The sequence below is a fragment of the Apodemus sylvaticus genome, chromosome 1 (assembly GCF_947179515.1).
Source record: "Apodemus sylvaticus chromosome 1, mApoSyl1.1, whole genome shotgun sequence".
Classification (NCBI taxonomy): domain Eukaryota; kingdom Metazoa; phylum Chordata; class Mammalia; order Rodentia; family Muridae; genus Apodemus; species Apodemus sylvaticus.
Genome location: NC_067472.1, coordinates 66373968 through 66397845, shown reverse-complemented (window position 1 = coordinate 66397845; position 23878 = coordinate 66373968). Strand labels below are relative to the sequence as shown.

At 48.3% G+C, this 23878-nt stretch overlaps 1 protein-coding gene across 16 annotated transcripts in view; it reads left to right on the top strand.

The window, feature by feature from the left end:
- Window positions 1–2733, top strand: part of Jakmip3 (Janus kinase and microtubule interacting protein 3) — a 54137-nt gene extending 51404 nt beyond the window's left edge. For 15 of the 16 annotated variants that reach the window (XM_052174345.1, XM_052174382.1, XM_052174355.1 and 12 more), the window contains 2 exons: window positions 767–832; window positions 2683–2733. In XM_052174345.1, the coding sequence (XP_052030305.1) occupies window positions 767–832; window positions 2683–2733 (117 nt within the window). Of the gene's footprint in view, window positions 1–766; window positions 854–2682 lie in introns of those variants that run through there. The other variant, XM_052174320.1, reaches the window with a different exon arrangement.
- Window positions 2734–23878: the final 21145 nt, after the last annotated feature.

Sequence of the window (23878 nt, the reverse complement as noted above, 5' to 3'; positions counted from 1 at the left end):
TCTCCATGGACTCCCTGCCTTCTTGTCTTTCACACCATACTGTCCCCTAATGGTCAGTGTTGCCTGTGGACAGCAGCTAACTAACCATTACTCAGCCCTGCAATTTATGATGCTCACACAGCCTCTGTCTGTATGGAGTTGGCCTGAGAGCAGATTCCATGGGCAGAGCCCATGCCAGACTGTCCTAAACCCAAAAGAGCTTGGATAAACCACCAGACTGGATGCTACTTTCCCATGATGGTCAGTAGGCCTCTGACAGGGCTTATCAACCACTTGGATGTGCCTGTAGCTCCATTGCTCATGAATCCACCATGGGTCCCTTTGGGCTCCTGTGTAAATCAGGGAGAGAAAGGTCACCTCATCCTCTCTCCATCAATGGACTGTCATTGGCACTGAGCTGGTTCCAAGGCCCCAGATGTCAGACTCAGAAGAAAGGGTCTTCTGGTTGGCAGTTCTGACAGATGGTTGCCTGATGCTCTGTCTAACAGCCCTGGGAAGGACAGCATGCTAATTCCTTGTCCTTCCACTCAAATGCTATAGCTTCTGACCTGACCAACTCAGAGGACACAGGTTCCATCGCAGAAGTGGGGAAGGACTCTCATTTTCTTTGGATAGATGTGGGACCATAAAGCACCACTTAGACCCACACAGACGCAGCTTGGTGGGCTATTGTCCATAAAATAAGTGAGGGGAAATCTTGACCCTTTTATAATTGATACTCCCAGTCCTCTGATTACTGAATACCTTCCTTCTTTTAATGTTGCAGAGAATTAAAGAGTTAGAAGAGAGAATAGAAACCCAGAAGAGGCAAATAAAGGAGCTGGAAGAAAAGGTAAAACAAATGAATGGGTAAAGGTGCAGCTGGGATTGCCTGACATCACGTTACAAGAACCCAAGCTCAGGCCTCTGAGCTGAGGCCTGGCCTGCAAAGTGACCCATGCAAAGCAGAGTGGAGACAAACAAAAGGGAGCCTGTTGGGCCAGAGCTGTGGGTACACTAGGCCAGAGCCAGGAGCCCCTCACACAGCCTCACCAAGTAGCCTTTGCACAGCCTCAGCTTCCCCTCTGGACCTAGATGTTGAACCAGTGACCTGGGGTCCTGTTCCATGCTGCTACCTTGTGTGGTACAGAAGGATTGAACCTTCCAGGTTCTTCACGCTTGGCTGTCTAAAGATAATTCCTGAAACATAAGCCGTGATCCCCAAGAGCTGCTCTTAGGGAACAGGGACATTTTGTCCCTGATCCCCAGACAATGTCTCCAGTACCAGAGACACTAGGGTGCCTGCTCGAATACTTTCTCCAGACCCTGTGTCTGTAGCCTGGGTACAGGGCCTTTATTCACTGGTATGAACAGACTCAATGCTCCTCAGACCAAGTTGAAAAGTGTGTGCCTAGAGAACCTTGGCCCTTGCAGGTTGCCATGCCTTCATTTTAGGGCAGCTCCATATCCTCTGTGATTTAGGGCAGGTTCCAAAGTTTCTGGAGTCAGATGATTTCTTGAGTCTTGTAATTGTTTCTTCCAGTGGGACAGATCCCATCCAAGTGACCAGCAGTTTGTCAGCATAAGACATGGCTTATGGGACCTACCTGGTGACTTTATTCCTTCTGGGAGAATAGGAAGTAGTACTTGGCAGGACAGCCTCTAGACCACCTCTTCATCAGTCTTAGCCGGAGCCTGGCCTTTTCAGCCAACCCATCCTGCCTCAACAAAGATCGCCATCTGTGGGGCATTTGTTGCCACTGCAACAGTAGACTTCATATAAATTCACAGTCTACCATGAGAGAGGGCTCCAGAGTAGAGCAGGGCATAGGCTGTGAAAGAAGGTACCAACAGGGACTGCCTACAAACTACAGGCCACTTGGGCTAACACTAGGCACCCAACAAGGTTGGGAAGGGACATGGTCTTCTGTTCACCTGAGTTTCTAACATTATAATTTCTGACCTGACAGTCTTACATGACATTGATCCTACCAAAGGTAGAGTCCTGGAGAAAGTCTTCCACTCTGTTTAGAGAGAAGTGGCAAGTTGGGGACTGCTAGGTCGCTCATTGCTGGGCTAGCATGCTAGCTACTCTATGGGCTACTTGCCCATCAAATAAATGCAAATCCCTAAGGTGACACAGTAGTCCCCAGACTATATATATATACTTGTTTCATTTTGTAACTTAGCCATGGACTCATGTTTGAATTAACAGCAAAGCAATGTTAGGTTTGGTGTCTGGGCTTTCAAATTTAACTAAATGCCTGAATATAATTGCTCAATTTTCTTCAACTTGTTCTGGCCTCATCCACAACCCAACCAATTCTTCAAGTGTCAAATCTATTCAGGATGTCAGCATATTTTGCTGTTTCTAAAGAGACTACTATCAAGCGATGGTACTTTGTATGTGCTGGGTACTAGGACTGTCCTGTTCCGATGTCATCTTCAGCTCAGTGACTCTTCAGAGACTCCTGGCCCCAAGAAGCTCAGCTTGCAGAGCCTTGGGTTGGTGCCTAGTTCCCCACCATCATCTGGGTTAGCATTGTCACCCTAAGCTTGGGGTTTTCATGAAGCCTCTTACACCTACCCTGTCCCGGCTGGCCACGCCCCTCACTATAGCATCGTGGCTCATTTCTTTCCAGACAAGCTAAAACTCTTTCTTTTTCTTTCTCTCCTGTGTTTTCCACCCCCTTTCCTTTTCAGTTTTTATTTTTGTTCTTGTTTTTCTCCCTAGCTTTCATTCTCTGGTCATAGCTGTTCTTGGCATACTGAACTGGTGAGTACATCAGAGACTGGCACTTCCTGGTGAAGGTCCCGCTCCTTTTTATGGGAGACACTGGTGCACCCTGCTGCCCAGGCAGCTGTCTGCTTCCCCTCAGGAAAGCAGAAAGGCTACTCCTGGGTCTTCCAGAAGCTCCTTGAAAAGCTACCCACCCTTCAGAAAACAGAAGCCCTTCTCCAGGCACTGGGCCCACGAGAGGGTATAAAGCACTCTCATGACCAGCACCCAGTGCTGCTCAGTGCCCCCTAGGCAGCAGAAGGTGGTTTTGTAATTTTTTGGTGTTCCCAAGTGACTGGGTCACCAACAATCATGGAAATGGTATGAATGTAGTAGAGCCACTGCTCCGGCTGCACACAGAGGTCACACTTGGTCACCTCTCTCTGCTCAAGTGTATTATGTCACACTTGGGACATAATAACACCATTCATCACAGGGCCCGGGCCCTGCTATCCACAGGGTGCAGAGAGATCTTTCTCAGGGGAAATGCCATCTCCCTTCCTCCACTAAGTCCTGTGCTTATGTGTGTGTCTCTCCATTTTTTTTCTAGCCCTCTGCGAAGGCTGACCTTTGTCCTCTAATGGGTCCAGAGAGCAGCAGGTGCCAGAGAAAGCATGGGAAATTGCATTTCAACACTGAAGACTTGGGAGTGTTTAGGCTCTGTGCCCCGCCTTGTGGAGGATGAGGGCAAAAGCACTGTGACCTGCAGCCACTGTCCACTGGGGGGTGAGCCAGGACTAGAACTGGTCTTGCTGACTAGCGCTTCTCTAGGAGAGGTCTAGCTTTGGCTGCTGCTGACTTTGAGCCCAGAGAGTAGGCCCTACCCCATTCACAGCAATGTGTATTGTTCCCTGCTATGCAGGGGTAAGAATTGCTCCTGTGCTGGAGCCCACACTGGACACGCCCCTTGTTCCCATAGTGACCATCAGTACGCCTGGAAGAAGATCTCAGAACTGCCCAGACTTGCCCCTAATGGCAAGATGAAGGCTGCAGTCTCGGTGGTGACCCTGGGTGTCACACTGTAGTCATTCACTGTGGTCCTGAGCACTTGCTGCTGGACAGATCCGGTGCCCAACTGTGTCCTGTTATACTGGCGTCTCTGTGAGGACAGATGACCTCCCACTGGCCTCCTCTCCTACTCCCAGATACAAAGGCTAGAATCCTATCCCCAGCTGCTGGCCAGGAGCACAGTGAAAAGATCAGAGAAGAGGCCAGGAAGCACATGGGATGAGTATGCAGAGGCCCGGCCTTGAAGAGTGTGGATCAAAGCACAGCCAAAACACGATGGAGCTGTGGCCCTCCTAGCCTGGCAGATCCTCAGCAGGTGGGCCTAGCCTGAGAACCTCAGGTGGCAAGGGCAAGTGATGAAGGAAGCTGAAGATGGCCTCGTCTGCAGTCTGTGCACAAAAAGAAATGGTCCTGAAGAGACAGCAAAGGCATGATGCACCTAAGGTTCCATGAGCCTCAGAAGGCAGCCACCGTACAGTAGCCTACAGGTAAGTGGCAACATCTGTTCACTGGGGACAGTCTTCCTTCGTGCACTAGTTGAAGCCTATTATTTTAACTTGATTTTGAGATATGAACAAGGTCTCCCCTGCCAGAGGAGCCTGAGAGGCTATGTGGGTCAGTGGGCAATACACTGGGGGCCTCCCGTATCCATTTCTAGATGTAGCCCACAGATATAGGCTCCTCACTGTCCCTGTTCCTGCTAACTCAGATGCCAGCGCTCTCTGAGGAAGCTACCGCACTCCAGCCCCACCCTGCTGCTAGCAAAACTGAGACAGAAGCTTTCTGCTTCATCTGTGGTCAGACCCCTCACATAGTGGGAGCTTCCCTGTCCCCAGTACAATGGTGAACTCAAATGAACACAGGGCACCCTCCTCCCCATCCCTACAGACTGGAAGCTCATCCCTGTGATACAAAGGGCTCCACCCGGCCCAGTTCCCACTGCAGATGGCAGAAGCAGCGACAATGTGGGCAAAACCAATCCACTACACACATAACACAGATTGAGCCCAGCACCTGGCACATTAGAGAAAACTTCTCTACTCTTGAGCTATGCACCTAAGGGTCCATGAGCCTCAGAAGGTAGCCACCGTACAATGGCCTACCTGTACCTAACCTTATTTATTTATTTATTTATTTATTTATTTATTTATTTATTTATTGGTTTTTGGAGACAGGGTTTCTCTGTGTAGCCCTGGCTGACCTGGAACTCACTCTGTAGACCAGGCTGCCCTCGAACTCAGAAATCAACCTGCCTCTGCCTCCCGAGTGCTGGGATTAAAGGCGAATGCCACCACTGCCCGGCTATCCCTAACCCTTTTTACCTTTTATTTTCTATCAGTGCTCCATTAAGTTGCCCAGAACTCACTCTGAACCCCAGGGGTGGACATTGTAATCCTGCTGACTCAACCTTCTGATTAGCCAGGATGACAGCCCTAGCTATACTGTGTTTTTTAGCAGATTCTATGACAAGATGATCTGTTGACTCCAGGCCCTGTGGCAAATCAAAAGAGCTTGGTCCCCGCTGGGCCACAGCAAAACCATTGTGAGGAGGAGGTGGCGGAGGAAAAGACTTCCCAGAGACACTCTGAGGCTCCCTGGGGATTGGGAAGACACTGTCTGGGCGTGTGTATCTCTTGGGACACAGGGGTCTGCTGCGGTGTGTTTCAGCTTCCTCTGAGGGGTGGAGCTTGCCCAGGGAGGAAGGGCCCAGAAATTCCAAGTCCTCACGCACAGGGCTACCTACAGTTTGCAGTGAATTGTTTGGCTCCAGTAATGGCCTGTTCAGCAGAGGCGTCCATCCCACCACCTAAGAATGTCAGTGGTCCTGGTGAGGCCACCTGCCTTGCCACTGAGAAAGCAGAGCCTAGAACTTACCAGGGAACATGACGGGGCCTATTGGTGAGCATAGGGGACAGAAGTTTATGAAGGGACAGAAGTTTATGAAGGCAGGGGTGGGAGCTTAGAGAATGTCATATATGGAGACCCAGCACCTGCTCCAGAGTGGTAGGGGCTAGCCCCCTTTTCTTCTACAGTAAGAGAACTGCTGTGTTGCCATTTCTCCTGTGCACATGATTCTCCTCATGAACGCTCGTGTGTTGGCCCTGTGTCCATCTCCTCCACATGTCTTTCCGCTCTGGGAGGCCCTGTAGGCTGAGTCCTCTAAGATGAGCCTTTCTTCCATGATCTGAGTCACTAAACAAGGGTGTCGGTGGCTCAGGAAGACTAGCATGCCCAAGGCTTTTGCGTGGCATGGTGAGCCACTCAGCAAGATGCTCTTCCCACCAAGCCTCTTCCCAAGCTATGGGCATTTCTTAGGGTGGGGCTGTGCAGGAGAATTCCCAGAGACAGCCTTGTTCTGGAAAGATGCATGTGTATAAAAACAGCATGAGATTGTGAGACCTGTTTGTTCAGCAGGTGGTACGTACTCATCTTTTAAGTCACATTCGGATGCATATTCTTACGAGCAGGTCTTACATCATTCTCTGGACTCCAGTGTGGGCCAGGCCCCCTATGTAGGACACAGTGTGACCTCTGTGCTCTCTGGTGTCTATAGGCGCATACAGAAAGCTGACACAAAGGCTTGGTCTAGAAGGGAGCAGGAGACTGCCTGGCTCAGCACTACAGGAAATGCCAACATGAGCCACACGGGGGCACTCCAACCGAGCAAACTGTGTGACTAAGTAACAGGCAGCAGATGCTCAGGCCGTCTAAGTCCTTGCTGTGTGTCTTTTGTACTAAAAGGTCTGTGGTGGGTGTTTGTTCGTTTGTTTGTTTGCCTTCTACTCACTTGGACAGAACAATCCCAAATCCTTACATTATCTGTCCTTAAAGGTTATTGATAGCTGGATGAAGGACTGTATAGACATAGGTCTGCTCAATGCCATCTTCCTTTATTATTATTATTATTATTATTATTATTATTATTATTATTATTATTATTAGATATATTCTTTGTTCACATTTCAAATGTTGTCCCCCTTTCCTGGTTCCCCACCCCGGAAAGTCTCATAACCTATCTCCCCTCCCCCTGTTCCTCAATCAACCCTCTCCCGCTTCCCTGTCCCAGCATTCCCCCACACTGCAGCATTGAGCCTTCCCCCAGACCAGGGAACCTCTCCTCCCTTTGATGTCCAACAAGGACATCCTCTGCTCCCTATGCACCTGGAGCCATGGGTAATTTCATGTGCACTCTCTGGCTGTTGGTTTTGTCCCTGGGAGCTCTGCGAGTACTGGGTGGCTCATATTGTTGTTCCTCCTATGGTGCTGCAAACCTCTTCAGCTCCTTGAGACCTTTCTCTATCTCCTCCATTGAGGACCCGGTGCTCAGTTCAATGGCTGCCTGAGAGTGCCCCCCTCTGTATTTGCCATGCACTAGCAGGGCCTCCCAGGTGACACCTATATCTGGCTCTGGTCAGCAAGCACTTGTAGGCATCCACGATAGTGTCTGGGTTTTGTAGCTGTATATGGGATGGGCCCCTAGGTGGGGTAGTGTCTGGATGGTCTTTCCCTGCAATGCCATCTTCCTATGGAGGCAACCCCAAGTTCCTGGAAAGGCCTCTAGTTGACAGAATATGCCTGTCCCCATTGGCTGCAACCATTCCTACACTTGTTCTCAGGTGGACCTCTGGGATGTGCAGTTACTGCACCTTAAATCCAGACAGTTCCCACATGAAGGATATATTAGAATTTCTATGCTGTGATAAACACCATGACTAGAAGCAGTGTGGGAAGAAAGGGTTGATTGTATGCACTGTCTATCATCCAAGGAAGTCAGGGCATGAACTTAAGCAGAGCAGAAACCTGGAGGCAGAAACGGATGTAGAGGCCATGGAGGAGTGGACGTTTAGTCCTCCCAGACTGGCCAGCCTTCCTTTCTTTTCCCCTCCTCTTCTTCCTTTCTTTTTTGTTTGCTTGTTTTTCATGTGCATGCGCGTTTTATTGACATGTTTGCATGTGAACAAAGCCCATGTCTGATGCTATCAGTGCCAGGGATACTGGATCACTAGAACTGGAGTAATGGATGGTTGTGAGCCACCGTGAGGTTGTTGGGACTCTGTGTCCTCTGGTGTGCTCTTTTTTTTTTTTTAAACAGAGCTGAGGACCCAACCCAGGGCCTTGCACTTGCTAGGCAAGCGCTCTACCACTGAGCTAAATCCTCAACCCCCTCTGGTGTGCTCTTAACCACTGAGCCATCTCTCCCACTCCCAGCCTACTTTCTTTTATACCTGCCGATGGTGGCAGCATCTACCATGATCTCTGCCCTTCCATATCAGTGGCTAATTTAAGGAAATGCCTCACAGGCTTGCCTACAGGCCAGGTTTATGGAGGCATTTTCTCAGTTGTGGTTTCCTCTTCTTAAATAACTCTAGCTTGGGTCAAACTGGCAAGAAAACAGAACCAGGTCCCCAATGGTAGAGCTAGAGAAGGAGCTTGCAGCCCCATAGGAGGAACAGCAATATGAACCAACCAGTTACCCCAGAGTCTCAGGGACTTAAGCACCAACCAGAGAGCACACATGGAGGGACCCATGGCTCCAGCCATATATATAGCAGAGGATGGCCTTGTTGGACAACAAAGGGAGGAGAGGCCCTTGGACCTGTGAAGGCTTGATGCCCCAGTGTAGGGGAATGCCAGGACAGGGAAGCAGGAGTGCGTAGGTTGGTGAGTAGGGGGAGGGGGATGGGATAGGGGGTTTTCGGAGGGGAAACTAGGAAAGGGGATAGCATTTGAAATGTAAATAAAGCAAATAACTATTGATGAAACAAAAAAGAAAAAGAAAACAGAACCAGGATAGGAAGGGAAAACTGTGGGGGGGGGTGGAGGGGGAGGGCAGATGAGGGTGCTGGGAGCATGGCAAGCTGGTCCTCACAGATGCTTCTCCTCATCTGGACAGTAATAGACATAGACAATGTGTTAGTTATTTTTACACTTCTCCATTATTATTTATGTCTATCTTTCCATCTACCATCTATCATTGCTATTATAACGCCTGCCATGAGTTTATGATCACACCCCCAGATTTGGACCAATAATGCCAGAGCTGCTCTAACCTCGCTCTTTCCCCTTTCCAACCTCCTGCTTTGGCAGTGGCGGGGCATGTGGCTCTTACTCTGCATCACATTTGTTTATTGCTCAGTTCTGTATATCTGTCACCTCAGAATCACTAAGTCACAAGTTCACAACCGAGAATGCAGCACTGCATACAGCCTGGTCATCCTTGATCTTACAGTATCCACACAAAATGTTTTTCCCCAAAATAAGTGTATTTGTCAGGGTTGCTACTGCTGTGGTAAAACCATAACTAAAGCATTTAGGGAAGAAAAGGTTTATCTTTACTTGCACTTCCATGTCAGTTCATCATCAAAGAAAATCAAGACCAGAACTCAAACAGGGCAGGACCTTGGAGGCCAGGGCAGATGCAGAGGCCATGGAGGAGTTCCACTGGCTGGCTTCTTCCTCATGGCTTGCTCAGCCGGCTTTCTTACAGAACCCTGGACTACCAGTCCAGGGCTGGTACCACCCACAATGGACTGGGCCCTCTTTCAAAATACACTAAGAAAACTCCCCCACGGGCTTGCCTATAGCCTGATCTTATAAAGGCATTCTCCAAATTAAGGCCCCCTCCTCTTTGATGATTCTAGCTTGTGTCAAGTTGCCATAAAACTAGTGAGCTCTACCACCCTTGTCAACTTGACAAACACATCCCAGTAAGCCACAGCCTTTCGTTTATCCCCAAGAGCACACATTGAAATAAGCATCACAATGTAAAATGTTTAGTAAACTTTAAAAGTCCCACAATCTTTACAAACTCAAACACTTTAAATTTCAGTCTCTTTTAAAATTCAAAATCTCCCCACAAGTTCAAAGTCAACTGTGGGCTCCAGTGAAATACTTTCTTACTTCAAGAGGGAAGAAACAGGGTACCATCACAATCAACACCAATCAAAACCAAACTCCAACTGTGTATATGACTCAATGTCCAGTGTCCAGTGTCTGGGCTGCTCGAGGGGCTTGCTCAGTTCTCTGCCTCTGCCCTCCCCAGAACATACAGTACGTCTTCTAGACCCAGGCCAGCTCCACTCCATCACTGCTGCTATTGGTAGTGGTCTCCCCACAGAGCTGGCACCTCCAAAATTACTGGGGACTCTGCTGCACTTGGGTTGTACTTTCACCAGTAGCCTCTCCTGGGCTCTTTATTGGTGCCAAGCCTCAACTTTTTTTCATGACCCCTCAATCCTGGGGCTTCAAATGCTACTGCGGCTGTGCCATAAACAGTGGCCTTCCCTGACCTCTCACAGTGCTAGCCTCAGTGCTCTACATGACCCCTTCATGCCTTCAAAACCAGTACAACCTATTTGACTTTTCACAGTATCAAGTTTGGCTGCCAGTGCAAGGTACAACATTGGCTGCCTCTGGAATACAGCTTCTGTGGGCTGACTCCAGGAAACACTCCCCAGAAGATTTCATGTCAAGGATGCTGGACTTCTTAGTCACTGCTAATTGCTCAGCTCCAGGTAATGAGCATCAACTATCCAACAAAGCAAAAGTTTCACGTCGGTGGTGCTTGTCTTAGGGTTCTATTGCTGCAAAGAGACACCATGACCAAGACAGCTCTTACAAGGTTCAATATTTAATGAGGGCTGGCTTACAGTTTTAGAGGTTCCGTCCATTATCATCATGGAAGCATGGCACTGTCTAGGCAAACATGGTGCTGAAGAAGGAGCCCAGAGTTCTGCATCTTGATCCACTGCAGCCAGAAGAGACTGATTCTGGCCAGACTAATGTGTATATATGAGACCTTAAAGCCCACCCCCATAGTGACATAGCTCCCTTCAAAGGGATCATACCTACTCTATCAAAGACACATCTCCCAATAGAGTGTGTAGCTCTTAAACTTCCCCTGGCACTTCACAAGCCAGGTCTTCCTCATCTGCAGTTTTTTTCAAAACTCTTTTCTTCCAGTCTCCTACAGAACAGCTCACCATGCTTTGAACACCCAAAGACCTTCCTAGCCCAACATTCCAAAGTCCTTCCACAATCCTCCTCAAAATAATATGGTCAGGTCTGTCACAGAAGTACCCCACTCTCCAAGTACCAATTCTGTCTTAGGGTCACCATGGCTGTTATGAACACCATAACCAAAGCAATTGGAGAAGAAATCATTTATTTGGCTTGAACTTCCATATCACTATTGTTCATCATCAAAGGAAGTCAGGACAGGAACTTAAACATGCCAGGCACTTGGAGTCTGGAGCTGATGGAGAGGCCATGGAGGGTTTTGGCTTGCTCATCATGGCTTGCTCAGCTTGCTTTCTTATAGAACACAGGACCACCATCCCAGGAATGGAACTATCTATAATGGGCTGGGCCATCCACCATGGATTACTAGAAAATATCCTACAGGCTTGCCACAGTACGATCTTATAAAGGCATTTTCTCAATTGATACTCCCTCCTTTTTGATGCCTATAGCTTGTATCAAGTTGACATAAAACCAGCCAGCACAATAATGCAGGAGTCTCTCTCCCTCTGCCTCTCCCAGGGCAGTTATACTCTGTCCCTAATGCTTGGGATCCTTTGTGACAGCTTGTATTCTCTTTATCTTACAATCTGATTTTTTAAAGTTCTACATGTAATAGTGTTTACTGTTTGTGATGTGCAGTAAGCATTCTTTGGATTTTGATACACGCATGACACATTGCCCACCACCATCTTGACAGACAGACAGCCCTACTCTTTACCATTTTATTATTAATCTCCTCTGCACATCCGGGTAGCCCTTGTCTATTTCCTCCCTTAAGCTTTGCCAAGTCAAGTCATATAAATAGAACTACATAATCTGAAACTTTAGGGTCTGGCTTTCCTCTGAATCATTTTGTAGCTGACTAGTACATTCCTTTTTATATAGAAGCATCTCCAGCTGAAGGCCATCAGGGCTGCTTCCATTTTGGGGCAATTATGAGCAGAGCCACCATAGTGCTTGTGTGCATGCTTTAATGAGTGGGAGCCTTTGTTCTTCTTGGGACGATATTTAGGGCAGAACTTCTGTATTGCCTGGTAGTGCTATGTTTAATTTTATAGGAAACTGTTCGGTGCTGCTGTGCACTGAACAGTCTGTATTCTCACTGGCAGTAGAGCAGTTAATCTGGGGCTTTGCATGGTTACTTTTGTACTACCCTATTTCGGTTGTAGTTTGCATTTTCTGTAATGACAAATAGTATTTGGTATCTTTTTTGTGTTGATTTTCCATCCACATATTTTCTTTGGCAGTGTTTCTCTTCATATTCTTTTACCTATTTTTGATATGGGCTGCTGGCAAGCCCCAGGTTCAATTAGAGACCCTTCTTCAACATATAAAGTAGATAGTGATGAAGAACCAGATGTTAATCTCTGTGTGCACACACACGTGTGCCCACACACATACAGACATGTATGCACACACACTAACTCAGGCATCCATGTATGTGTATGTGTAAGTGTATGTGTAAGTGTATGCATGTGTATACGTGTGTATATTTGTGTGTGTGTGTGTGTGTGTGTGTGTGTATGTATATCTCAGCTTTTTTAGCAGTGAACTCTCTGGTGTTTGGGGGGGGGGGGAGAAAACATTGCCTTGTCCTAAGCTGCAGATGTTTTCTTCCTTGTTTCCTTCTTTTTTGTTTTGTTTTGTTTTGTTTTTCGAGACAGGGTTTCTCTGTATAGCCCTGGCTGTCCTAGAACTCACTCTGTAGACCAGGTTGGCCTCAAACTCAGAAATCCACCTGCCTCTGCCTCCCAAGTGCTGGAATTAAAGGCGTGTGCCACCACTGCCCGGCATCCTTGTTTCCATCTAAAATGTCTGTGATTCCTTTTGTGTTGGAGGCCCTGTGAAAGTAGAAGTTCAGTTTTCAGAGATGGCCTTGTCCCCTGAACCCCTTATAAGCCCTTCCTGATCAGCCCTTCTGCTAAGCTGGAGTAAGCCTGCATATATGATGGTCCATGCATCTCGGCTGGAGTGACCCTGTTCTACCATGGGGAAGCAGACAGGATAAGGCTGCTGGTGGCATCTTCCTTACTGGCCCAAACAAACTGTCTGGTCCCATTTGACCCTGGGGGCTGGGGGTGGGTCTTCAGGGACTGTTCCTTCCAGCTCAGGGTCTGGAAGCTCACAGAGTATGAGATTAACTGTCAGCAGCCTCAGATTTACAGCTCTTCTCGAAGCCTGCACCCGAATGCCAATGAGCAGCCCCTCTCCTGAGCACAGTCACGGGCTGTATTTCAGGGCTCTGTGGCTCAGGCAGGCCAGAAGGGATGGTGTTGATATTAAATCTAAGGATAAACAGCTCTTCTCAGAATATACCCACAGTCCATGAGCATTGTGCACACATAGAATTTTACACACACACACACACACACACACACACACACATTTATGTATTTCTTTATTTTAACTCAAAGAATAAATCTTCTTACTGGCTTTGTATATATAATTTAAAAATACAAGGGCACAGTAGTTTAGCAATGGTTCCCTAAATGTAGACACTGAGGGGACATTGTCCCTTCCTGGGGCAGTTATTACACATAGAAAGGCCCCCTCTGGCCTTTGATAAGCATCTAGTCCATGTCTTGCACTAAAGGGCAGGCTGTTAGGCTGGTCACCCTGCTACCAGGGCCCACCACACAATAGCCACAGGATCTAAATCAGTACTTAGTATTGGGGTCTTTCATATTCATGACCTCTGTGGAGCTATTACACACAACCAACACCCAGCTCTGATATATGGCCCAGCTGGCCATCCCAGGCCTGGCCCTTCCCCCACAGAGCTTTGCAGAGGACTCTTGTGTTACTATTAGGATAGCTTTCATTGGTTCTTAAGTCTTTATTAAGGACCCAGTGGGCGTGCGTTTTGCACTTTATAGCATTGTGCTGAAATTCACCCAGGAGCATCCTCAGATGGAGGTGACTCTTTCCCAGTAGGATGTTACCTCTTACCTGGTGGACCTGTGTGCTGTTTACCTGTAAGTGGTGCTTCTTAAGTGTTTTGGGGGAGTCCCCTGGTGTGGTGTGTGTGTGTGTGTGTGTGTGTGTGTGTGTGTGTGTGTGTGAGTGACAGAGAGAGAGAGAGGGAGAGGGAAAGGGAGGGAGAGGGAGAGGGAGAGAGAGAGAGAGAGAGAGAGAGAGAGAGAGAGAGAGAGAGAGGTGGTGTTATTGTTGCTATTGTTGCTGTTGTTGTTTCTGGGTACTTACTGAGGAATGAAGATGCTTCTGGGTCAAGTGACATCAGTGTCTATCTCTGGGACCCCTTTTGCAGTTTGTCCTGTCTGCAATGCTTTTATTTTCACTCTGCCTTTAAAATCTTTGCTTGTCTTGGCAAAGACATTTCTCAAACGTTCCTGGGTATGTTGCACTAAAATCTCAGACCAGACTGGAACAACTGCTGGGAAATAGAAGGTGTCCCCTCCCCCTCACTGCTCCATTGTCTAATTCACACCGCTACCCCCACTGCAGGGAGATTTTTTGCCTGTGGGACAGCTGCCGCCCATCTATAACATGGCCATCTTGGTCTGTGCAATAATGGATCCTTTCATAGTACGACTGGGAGGTCATTAATAAAGAGATGTCACTGCTGGAGAGGTTAGTGTCAGAAACATAAGCGGGATACCCCCACTGTCAGCTGAGAGCAGCTGCCTGCAGCCAAGACAGAAGAACCCAAGAACCAATAGGAAGCAGGCGAAAAGTGCCCACACCTGCCTGTGCCTTGGAGGGTTGCAGGGATATGTGCTTATGCATCTGATTACATGTGTGCACCTGCATGTAAGTGCCTGTGCATTTGGGTGTGTGTGTGTGTGTGCGCGCACACACACACACACACACACACACGCACCCACCCATTGGATTAGTTGTATATAGTCAGGCAAAAGAAGACTGAGGAGTGAGCTCAGTGTCAAGTCAGGAGCATAGGCAGAGCCTTGGGTAGCATAAAGCCTTAGCCTATCTGTTCACCATGAATGAGGTCCTGGGTGTGTCTAGCCTGTTCTCACCCATAAAATTACTCCTTGCTTTTACCCAGGATTGGCCTCTCACTTTCAACAGTCCTCTAAGAGCTGAGGTGGGGGCCCCTGGGTAAGAACAGGTCAGTGCTTCATGTCTCTGGACTGAGATGATATCTTAGTCAGGGTTTCTATTTCTGCACAAACAGCATGACCAAGAAGCAGGATGGGGAGGAAAGGATTTATTCAGCTTACACTTCCACATTGCTGTTCATCACAAAAGGAAGTCAGGACTGGAACTCAAGTAGGTCAGGAAGCAGGAGCTGATGCAGAGGCCATGAAGGGATGTTACTTACTGGCTTGCTTCCTCTGCCTTGCTCAGCTTGCTTTCTTATATAACCCAAGACTACCAGCCCAGGGATGGCACCACCCACAAGGGGCCCTCCCCCCTGATCATTAATTGAGAAAATGCCTTACAGCTGGATCTCATGGAGGCATTTCCTCACCTGAAGCTCCTTTCTCTGTGATAACTCCAGCCTGTGTCACGTTGACACACAAAATCAGCCAGTACAGATGACAAGGTAGGAGGAGGACTGTGGTGCTTGTGGTCACAGCACTGTGCTGTCCCATGCTCCCCAGAACTCAGGAACTGCAGCACTTGGGCTGTGCTCCAATCCTTTAGGCAAGACCATTGTGCTCCCTGGTGCGATAAATTGAGCTCAGGACACAGCACATTTCCACAACACAAACCCTCCTTCCTGCCTGGGGTGGGGCCCAGAGGATTCTCTTTAGGTTCTAGTCAATGTGGGCTTCCTGCTCTTGCTCTGGGGGTCGCACCCATAAGAGTCTTGGCTCTCTAGACTTGACATCAGCCCTTTGCTGCCTCCATCTGCAGAGGGCCTGGAGTCTTCTATAAACAAAGAAGCCAGGAAAACTCGGCGGCTGCTCCTAAGGCCGGAAGGATCACAGAGCAACTGAGAAACAGCAGACAGAAACCAGTGGTGGCTCCAGAGATGCCGGGGCTCCACGCTACATGCTCCCCTTTCTCACAAGCATGGGAAGGGAGTATCTAGAGGTCTTCACATGCTCTCCTTCATGAGCCTCTGGCCCCAAGCATTAGACAAGATCACAGTGCACCCCATTGTGTTGAAGTGAGCCTAGAGCACAGCACATTTCCACAGCACAAATCCCCCTTCCTGCCTGATGCTGGGTTTCCTTGTTTGCTTCCAACCTCTGCTTGCCTCCTCCTCCTCTTCCTCCTCCTCTTCCTCCTCCTCCTCTTCCTCCTCCTCCTCCTCATACCTGGGGTGTAGTACTCTATAGCAGTAACTCGCCCTCGCTCTGTTCCACGGGGGCCTCTCCAAGAGGATGGGACAAAAGAGAGATCGCTACAGGTTCCATGTGCTGAACTCTGGGTAGGAGCAATGGAGCTCTGTTCCACCCGGGCCTCTCCAAGAGGTTCCACATGGTGAACTTTGGATAGGAGCAATGGAAATGTGAGCTCTTCTGTGTCTCAGGATGTGGTCTAGCCTTCTCTCAGAACAGGGCCTTGCTTGCTTGCTCTCTGGGGAGTGAGCTAGGTTGGTAGATTGAGCCTAGGGATGTCAGGCTCCTGGGCTCCCACCTAAGTGTCACTTAGAATCTCAAATTGAGTCCTCAAAGCATTGGGATCCCAGAGTCTCCTTGGAGACTGTCACAACTGTCTCCTTGGAGCATCTGACCTTGCTTGATTGGGAGGATGGCCGTGACCCCAGGGTGAGCATGGTCCTCTAGAGAAACAAGTCACTGAAGACACACAGCCACATACACAGAACAGGCTGATTGCAGAGACTGGCTCATGTGACCCTGGGAGACTGAGACACACCTCTCCGATCTGCTGCTTTCAAGCTGGAGTCCCAGGAGGAGGGGCTGAGAGGTCTGAGCTCTGTTCCCAGCCCTGCAGTAGCAATTTGGACATTTCAAAGGAAGAATGAGTTTCAAAGGGAGCTTGAGCCAGGGATCAAGCTGAGCCCCTGCTCAGGAAAAGTCGGGGAAGTGACTTACAAAGCAGTCAGAGGCCAGGCCTGTGCAGGATCAGCAGCTGTGCCCGCCAGCTGGCAGACATCAAAGCAAGGAGACCTGAGACCACCCCAGCCCCCATTCCATTTCAGATGGGAGGTGCTTGGGGCTTTGCAGAAGCTTCTGAACCAGAGAGAGCCATAGACACAGTTGTCAATGACTCTGGGAAGCTCCAGATGGAGGCCAGGTATGGCTGAGCCATCAGTGCCCTTCTCAGGAGGCCGGTGAGGGCCTGGGTGGACCTGAAGCTGAGAGACTTTGGAAGCCAGAGACTGAGGGGGCTGGGGGCAGCTGGGCCCATCTGCTAGCCTAGGGGTTTAGATAGAGCGGCTGAGGGAAAGAAGCCGTTAAGTCACGGTCTCATCGGGTTGCTTATTTCTTGATATTACCCCAGATCACAGTGTTGGGAAAGAAGGCTTGGGCTCCAAATAGCTTTGGTATTGCTGCTTGGTTCTGTCTGGCTTGAACATGTTTGGCTGATGGGACTGAACAGAGGTTATTAGAAAAATTCTGTTTTTAGCCCATCCCTTTGTGTCTTGAGGCCCATTACTCTGGGAGCCCCGGAGAACAGTGTTTGGGGTCTGCAGGGTCCCAACCTTTCCGGTAGGCTCCACAGATAGGAGCTTTTTTGTCTCTGCACCCTAACTGAGGCTGTGGGCCCCCAGCCTTTTCCAGTGTTACCATCTGTAGCAGTTGATTTTGATCCAAGCTGCACTCCTGGGGACCCGGGGAAGGTGTTCATCTCCTGTGCCAACAGCTTGCTGTTCTCAACAGCTGAGAGCCTGTGGAAACTCTCAGTGTAAACACAGGCGGCAGGGCGGCTCCCCGGCTCTGTTTTGACATAAATCAGCACGCTGTTTCCCATCCATATGCCAGGGCCATCTCATGTGCTACCCATGGGTGTTGCTTCCACCGTTCCAAAAGCCTCAGTCCTCATTGCTGCTGGCTATACTCCACACTGCAAGTGTTGAGGTGGGGCCATCAGCCCAGTCCCAGTCCAGTCCTCATCCCCACCCACTCTACTCATTCAGTTCTACACGCTGAGCCTTTGTGTTACCAATTCACAGTGAATCTCCAGCTTCACTGCAACCCTATACTGAAGCTTCATTAATTTCTCGCTCGCTGCTGGCCTTTAAACATGCCACACTGCCATGAGGCAGGGAGTGGCCTCACAGTCTCTAATTGAAGCAGCTTGGAGCTGGCAGGAGATTCCCCCCCTCTGTACCCAGTACCTCCTCTACATGCTACTCACTCAGTTCCTATCCTGTCGCTTGTCTTTGAACTGTGAGCTCTTGAGGAGACAAGCAGCCATCTGAGCCTCATTCCTTACCATGGAGTCCTCAGTCTGGCCGCTGACACACCCAGAGAAACACTTGAAAGGGCAAATGACTATGCTAATGATGGCTAAGGACCATGTTCTATCTGATCCACTCCCAAGTGGCCAAGGAAATAGAGAATTCCAGGGTTGCCAAGGTCCCTCCATGCTGAGCATCTCACTAGGAGTCACAGGAGTGGCTGAGTTATCACAGCTTTGTCATCAGCTCCACGGCTCCACCAACACAAGAGAGTGTGATACACAGGCCAGGTCGTAGGGTCCTGAGCAGCTTTCTGTGTTCTTCTTTTCTTTTGAGGTGTCTGTGGCGTACACTCTCCACAGAAGGGAAACAAAAGTGCATCTGTGCAGCACTTCTGCTGGAGAAAGTCCCCTTAAGATGCATAGTTCCAGGCTTTTGAGGGGTTTGATTGGTTGGGTACCCCACCCCAGTCCACGAAGTCTCAGACCTGGGAAGGCAGGCCTGCTGTAGTCTGATCCTTTGTGTGGTCCAAGCAGGTAGAGTCTTGTTTCAGAAGTTGTTTTCCTAACTCCAGGTTGTGGGCAGGGGAGTAACTTCAGGCTTCCCGACTACAGAGGCACCCGTGAGTGAGGTTTGGAGGTCTGAGCTAGCACCAGTAAAGCAGTTGCACAGGACATTGAGGATCCTCATGGGACACAAGACCAAGCACTCAAGACGGTTCCACTCTGGCTTACCCTGTGCCCAGCATGGCTCCAGTCTGATCAAAAACTTGACCTGAAACTGAACTAGTGGCCAGAAAGGGGATAAATGGAGGGAGAATATGTTTTCAGAGTCTTGGACTTGGGGGTGGGGAAGAAGGGATTTTGTAGGACGAGAACCATAGGGCCAAAATGATGTCCCTGAGTATATGTGTGTGTTTACACAATATGCACATTATATGGATGTAGGTATGCATACATTGTGTGTGGTACAGTCATGGGTGAGAGAAAGGCAGTCATTCTAGAAACTGTGCATGTGTATATGGATGTACATGATATGCCTGTGTATTTATATGAATGTTTTGTATGCATGTGTGTGTTCTACTGTATACAGATATGCACAAATGTACATGTATGTTTAGTGTGCCAGTGTAAGGCACATGGTCATGGGTGAGGACAGAAAGTGTGTGTGTGTGTGTGTCTGTTAGCATGCATGTACCTACACATGCAATCACAGATGGAGGCAGAGCGCCACCCACCTGCACACAGTGGCACTGAAGAAAGTGTGTGAGCAAAGCAAGGAAGCTGCTGGCTTAGAAGAGTGACAGAGAGGACCGCCCCAGGCAATCGGATGCCCTTGTCTCCCTTCAACTTAGGGCGTAGCTATTTTAGGGTTCTGCAAATTATTTTCAATAGATTTTGCTTCTACTTGTCATGTGTGTAGTTCATACCCTGGACAGTTGATCACATAATTCATAGAGTCAGTACATGGGGTAGGAGGGCTGATGGATGTGAGGTAAGGGCTGATGGGTGTGAGGTAAGGGCTGAAGGGTGTGAGGTAAGGGCTGAAGGGTGTGAGGTAAGGGCTGATGGGTGTGAGGTAAGGGCTGATGGGTGTGAAGTAAGGTCTGATGGGTGTGTGGTAAGGGCTGAAGGGTGTGTGGTAAGGGCCTTGGGTGGGAAGCTTAGAGTGTAGACCATCAGAGCCTCAGGCCTCAAGTGTTGCCTGGGCATTCTCCCTTTTCCCCCTTGGAGCTTTGACTTTCTGCCTTAAAAATAAAAGGCCTAGAATTGAAATAGTCTCCTTCCCCCATTTTAATGTTCTAAAATTAGATGGTTCTGTGACAACTTATCTAGAAGTGAATCCGGTTGAAGGCAGAGAGTAATATGTTATTATAATGACAGCATGGGATTCTGACTAAATGTGTGCAGTAGTTAGCATATACATAATGTGACTGCTTATTTTAATTCTTTAAAATTCTTTAACCTTTACTATTTTAATTTTTTATGTGTATGTGTGTACATCTGCTTGTTTATCTGTGAAGAATGTGCATGCTGTGCCAGCGAAGGCCAGAAGAGGGCGTGGGATACCGTGGAACTGGCATCACATTCCTGGGGGGGCAGTTCTAGGAATCAAATCTAGGTTTTCTGGTAGAGCGGCCAGTACTTGGAACCACTGAGCCATTTTGCAGCTCCTAAGTTTTTACTCTGTAAGGTGATATCCTCTGAGGTAGATGTTAGCATCTGTGGTCTTGGGTCTTCCCCACCAACCACATTGGTGCTGATCAGCTTGAAAGGAACTTTAGCAGCTCCTTTGGTGTCTAGAAACATTAAAAAGTTTTAAGGTAATAAGAGAATGTTAGAAGCTAGCAGAAGCCCCTCCCCCCATTTTTTAAGCTCAGAGAAGAAGAGCAAGTTGAGGAGAAACTGGCAGTCTCTAGGGACAATCGAGGAAGGTTCCGATAGACTCTACGATGAGGAGTGTAGACTAACATGTGTGGTGCAGTCTCCTTGGAGGGTGTCTGCTTATATGTGGCTCCATATGTGCCATTGGTGCAGGATCCCCAAAGCCAGCACCTCCAGAATAGGATGCTGTTGCCTGCATGAAGAGCCCGTCTGGATGTAGCCCTCATGCTCGGTGTTCCTCCTGACTCTGCCCTTTGTGTCTCCACATTGTGAACACTCCTGGTGTCTGTCTGTGTGTGTGTGTGTGTGTGTGTGTGTGTGTGTGTGCATGTATTGTGTGTGTAGAGTATGTTACACTAAAGCCCTTGTTTCTATTCCCTTTTTCAGAAAGAAAACAGTGCAGCCTTGAGGATGTTGAAATGAGGTTTCCATTGTGCTAGATGGTACATCCAGCATCCAGGAAAGCCTTCCCTCGTATGGACCAGACTGCATCCTGGTTGGAGGAGGCTCTTCTGTCCTCACCACATCCCTGCTAGTCTAAGATAGTCAACTTCTGTGCTGAAGTCAGGAGGGCATGTGTGTGCATGTGTGTTCATGTGTGTGCTTGCTCAACGAAAGTCAGTGCCCGGACTAGAGCCCTTTCAAAGCACCTAGAAGCTGTCACACCGGATAGTCAGATATGCAGTCAGGTGTGATCATTGCATCCAGCACCATATATTATGGAGCTCAGTCGCCAGGAGGAAGAAATGAGAGTGCTGTCTGAAAGTATTAGGTTCATTTTATATTTGGGTCAGGAAAAAAATGTTCCACTGTGGTGCAGATGACCAAGTAGTTATGGACCCCTAGGTCAAAATCAGAGAAAAGCTTACATGATTGGACACATGGGCCTTTTCCTTAAGTGGCTCCGGGATCTCTGCTGGGAAATGCACTAAGTGCTCTTGGTCCTTCCTATTGGCCATTCTTGCCCAGTCATCGCTTCTCTAGCTGAGCCTGATGTTGGGTTTGGTCTGAAATGTTCAGTTCTTAATGCATGGTCTCGTCTTATTTAGATGACTTCCTTCCGTTGGCCCATTTGCTGTACCCATCACTGAATGGCAGCAATAGGCTGTATCAGCAATGCTGCCACAGATCGGTAGGTGAGAGAAACCACTGCATCAGTGACCGAGGGACTTTACAATGCAGGCATCTCAAGGCTGTGTCAGGTCTATGCTGCTCCCTGCCCACCAGCACTCCTGGCCCAGCTCCAGGTGAACTTGCAAGAGATCAGTAGCTCATTTGGAACAAAGAGCTGGACTGGAAACTCACCCCCACCTCACACCCCTTCAGTTCTGTCTGATCATGGGTCTGCATGTCATGTGCGTGTCTGGAATACTTCATAATACCCACTGACACTCTAAATTACAGAACTTTGTTGCTTTTAAGAAAGGCAATATAAGGAAGAGAAGCATGTAAATAAGTACCAATGCTCATTAAGTCGTTACTGTTTATGTGTAAAGTATATGTACATAGAAAGGAAAATGGCTCAGTGAATGTTAGATAAAATCCCACAAGCCAAACTACATTTTCACCCAGCTGTATTCCCAAAAGCACATGCTTACCTGGAAGGCTGTTCCTCTCTTTAGATCTCATCATTTTAATTCATATGTCATAAGCACCTTCTTGTCACCTGATCCCAAAGTAGGATCTGTAGTCGGGGTGGGGATGTGGGTAGGGGAGTGAATGTGAGCCTCTGTCACCAATTCTTGCTGCCAATGAGCACCTGATGAGCTCAAGCACTTCAAAAGTAAGGTGCATTTTCTAAATCCAAGACTGAATCTTTTGTCCCAAATGCTGGGTTGGACAGGATTCCCTCCCACGTTTGAGCTCCTGCTGCTATCTCCTAAAACAGGGCATCCGTGTGTCATGGCACTGCCCTGGTGAAGCAAGAAGAGGGACCCTGACACCGCCCCCCAGGGACTCCAACTGTGCCACTGAGGTACGGGCCTCTGCTTCATATTGCATGAAGTTGTCAGCCCGCTCACTCTGTGTGCACGACACGGGACAGCATAAGCATTTTCGTTTGTCTAAACTAGAAATCCACGTAAACTGCAGAGTCCTTTGTGAGCAGCCGTGTGGTGTCTACTTTGTTTCCATGGTCTAGCGTTCTGTTGCTGAAGGCCTATGGCTGTGAAGGAAGTCTTTGCCCTTGCAGACTCTGTAGCCTTCAGGAAACCTGAGTGCCTTATGCAGCTTGTGAACACTGACCAGGAGTCAGGAGGGAGGGTGGAGCGTGGCTCTGAGGCACACTGAGAGCTGATCAGCTCCTGCCATCACTCCGTCTTTGAACCCTGAAGGTGGGTTGTGTGTTAAAACACGGTGATGGATCTAAGTTTAGGCTCAGGAAAATCATATTGTGAATATATGTATCAAAGCATATATTTATTGTTATCTTTTCTAAAAAGCTTTACTGTAAACTTATGCAAAAAGGAGCAGAACTTGGCTTCTCATGGCAAAGTGCCAGGCAGTATTTGTGTCTGATGAAGCAATCCTTAACATGCCCCCCTCTCAACACGTGACCTTTCTGTTCAGTGCTAAACAGTATTCCCAGGCTTAAACTAGGTTTGTATCGTGGTCAATTATAAATTTTACACATATTTTTGTATTGTGGTTCCTATAATATATACCAGAGAATTTTTACTTATTTGTAAAATATTGTACAGTTTTAATAAACTTGTTTTAAATCCTACCTAGTTCAAGGTGTCTTCTTGAGTGTTATTAAAGTGTGAATTTATTATCTGTCTTAGCCTTTCTTGCCTTCAACATTTGGATCTTGTGCCCACTGGGGAGGGAAGCCCACACCTTACCTGCAGCCTTATCCAGAGGCATTTAAAAACCATTGGAAGGACAGCCCTTCAGTCAAAAGCCTCTGGCAGTCACTAGCTGAAGATGGCTACCTGGAAGGTCTCTTTCAGTGACTTCATCCAGTATGTAAATAGAGAAGAATTCAAGTAGCTTAGGAAAGGAAAAAAAAAAAAACGTTGGCACCTTAGTAAGAACAGTTGGCTATATCCATTGCAGAAGCTCTCATACGGTTGAGGAGCTGAAGTTTTACAGGTGCACTTGAGGGAGGAGGAGTCCAGGGCAGGTGAGAAGAAAGGCAATGGTCTAGGCTCACTGCCAAGCCCATGCCCCAGCAGAGTGTCACAGCAACTCATTGTCCAGGAGCATGTTCTAAAGGCCTGGCTGGGTGGACGATGTGAAGGCGGGGTCCTTTGTTTAAAATCCTACCATCACTGTAGATTTCACAATGATGACAATGAATGTCCCCTGACTTGCTGGGGTTAAGGGGTGTGTCTGAAAGCACCTCTGACATGTCCCGAATTCTTAACCTCGGCTTTAGAGTAGGCTCTCCTTGCTGGTCCTTAG